The following is a 1,331-nucleotide window of genomic DNA, read 5'->3' as shown; positions in this document are numbered from 1 at the left end:
CCGCTGGTGCCTGGCTTTCTGGTTTGTGTCCAAGAAAGGATAAACGAGCACAACAAGGACTAAGGTGGGGAAGTTGGGGCGGGGGGAGCAAGAACGAGGAGCTGATGTTACCAGGCCAGCGACGGGGAAGGGGGGGGAGCAAGAACGAAAAGAGGTGCAGGGGAGAGGAGCGGATGTTAGCCCCGCCAGCGACGGGGAAGTGAGGGGGGGGGTAAGCAAGAACGAACGAGGAGCTGATGTTACCAGGCCAGCGGTAGTGGGGGCTTGATGCTCACTGGCCCCCCTTGGCTAGTGAAGCACCGCCCTGATCGAGCCTCCAGGTCTACAGGGTGTTTCACAGGGCGGCACCGCGCGCACTTGTCAGGGTCCCGCTCCTCGCGCTATGTGCGAAAACACCCATTTTCGCGTTCGTTCGCTCCCTGGCTTTCAGTGAGTTAGGTTAGTCGGGCTGAGCGCGTGGGGAAGGGGTCGTCCTCTCAGGTGTGGTTCCCCTTTTCCTACTACATTGTCGGCACAACCCGCTCTGTTGCTTTTCGCGGGCCGCCCGCTTCCTCCGGACCGAAAGAGTTTTCCGAGATCCCGGGGCCAAAGCTGTAACTCCGAAAATCTGAACCCTGAGGGCTGGAGGGGGCAACGGTGGGGGCAGGGATAAGGCGGAGGGGCGCGTCGGGCGGGGCTCTGGGCTCGCCGTAGGCGTGCGCCCCGAGCTTGCTTTCCCCCAGGAGCTCGGCCCCCCGGGTGGCCGCTGCTTCCTCAGCGCGCGGGTCCTCGGCGCCCCGGAGAAGGCGGAGCTGGCGCGGGAGGTGTGGCCAACATAACGGCGCAGCCAATCACCGCGGGGTCCTGGGCGGGTCGGGGGCGTGGCTTCGCCAAAGCCGGGCTGGACCAATTCCGACCAGCCCCGCCTGGCTCACTCCCTACCTGGCCCAGGTGCGCGCGGTCTCGCCTCGCTCCGCGGCTCAGCGCACGGGGTGGAGCCGACCGGGGCGGCGTCGGGAGAATTCGGCGTCGGGCGCGTTCCCCATGGAGCCCTTGGGAAAGCCTCCTACCCCGGCGGAGGAGCGGCCGTCCGAGAATCCCGAGAGCAGCCCGAGTCCGGCTGGGACGGTGAAAGAGCCTGGGGGCGCGGGCCAGGCCCCCGCTGGCGGGAAAAAGCCGCCTCCGCCTCGCCCCACGCTCCTTCGGGTGCCGCCACCCAGTCTGGGCTATGGCGCTTTCCGCCGCCAGGTATCCGCCAGCCCGGAGCCACCGTCGCCCGGCCCCCTCGGTGGCGAGCTGTCCCGGGACGGCGAGGCGTCGGGGGCCGAGCTGGTGGCCGGGGCGACGCCGGG

The 1,331-nt window shown here is 68.4% G+C and overlaps 1 protein-coding gene across 1 annotated transcript in view; it reads left to right on the top strand.

Annotated features, from left to right (window-relative positions):
* Positions 1 to 382: 382 nt before the first annotated feature.
* Positions 383 to 1,331, top strand: part of KLRG2 (killer cell lectin-like receptor subfamily G, member 2) — a 13,686-nt gene continuing 12,737 nt past the window's right edge. The window contains exons 1-3 of the mRNA XM_004677209.2: positions 383 to 406; positions 723 to 803; positions 931 to 1,311. Of these exons, the coding sequence (XP_004677266.2) occupies positions 383 to 406; positions 723 to 803; positions 931 to 1,311 (486 nt within the window). The remainder of the gene's footprint in view (positions 407 to 722; positions 804 to 930; positions 1,312 to 1,331) is intronic.

This window comes from Condylura cristata, unplaced genomic scaffold (genome assembly GCF_000260355.1).
Source record: "Condylura cristata isolate star-nosed mole 26May11 unplaced genomic scaffold, ConCri1.0 scaffold00005, whole genome shotgun sequence".
NCBI classification, from domain to species: Eukaryota; Metazoa; Chordata; class Mammalia; order Eulipotyphla; family Talpidae; genus Condylura; species Condylura cristata.
The sequence above is the reverse complement of the archived record's forward strand: the minus strand, read 5'-3'. Positions and strand labels throughout refer to the sequence as shown.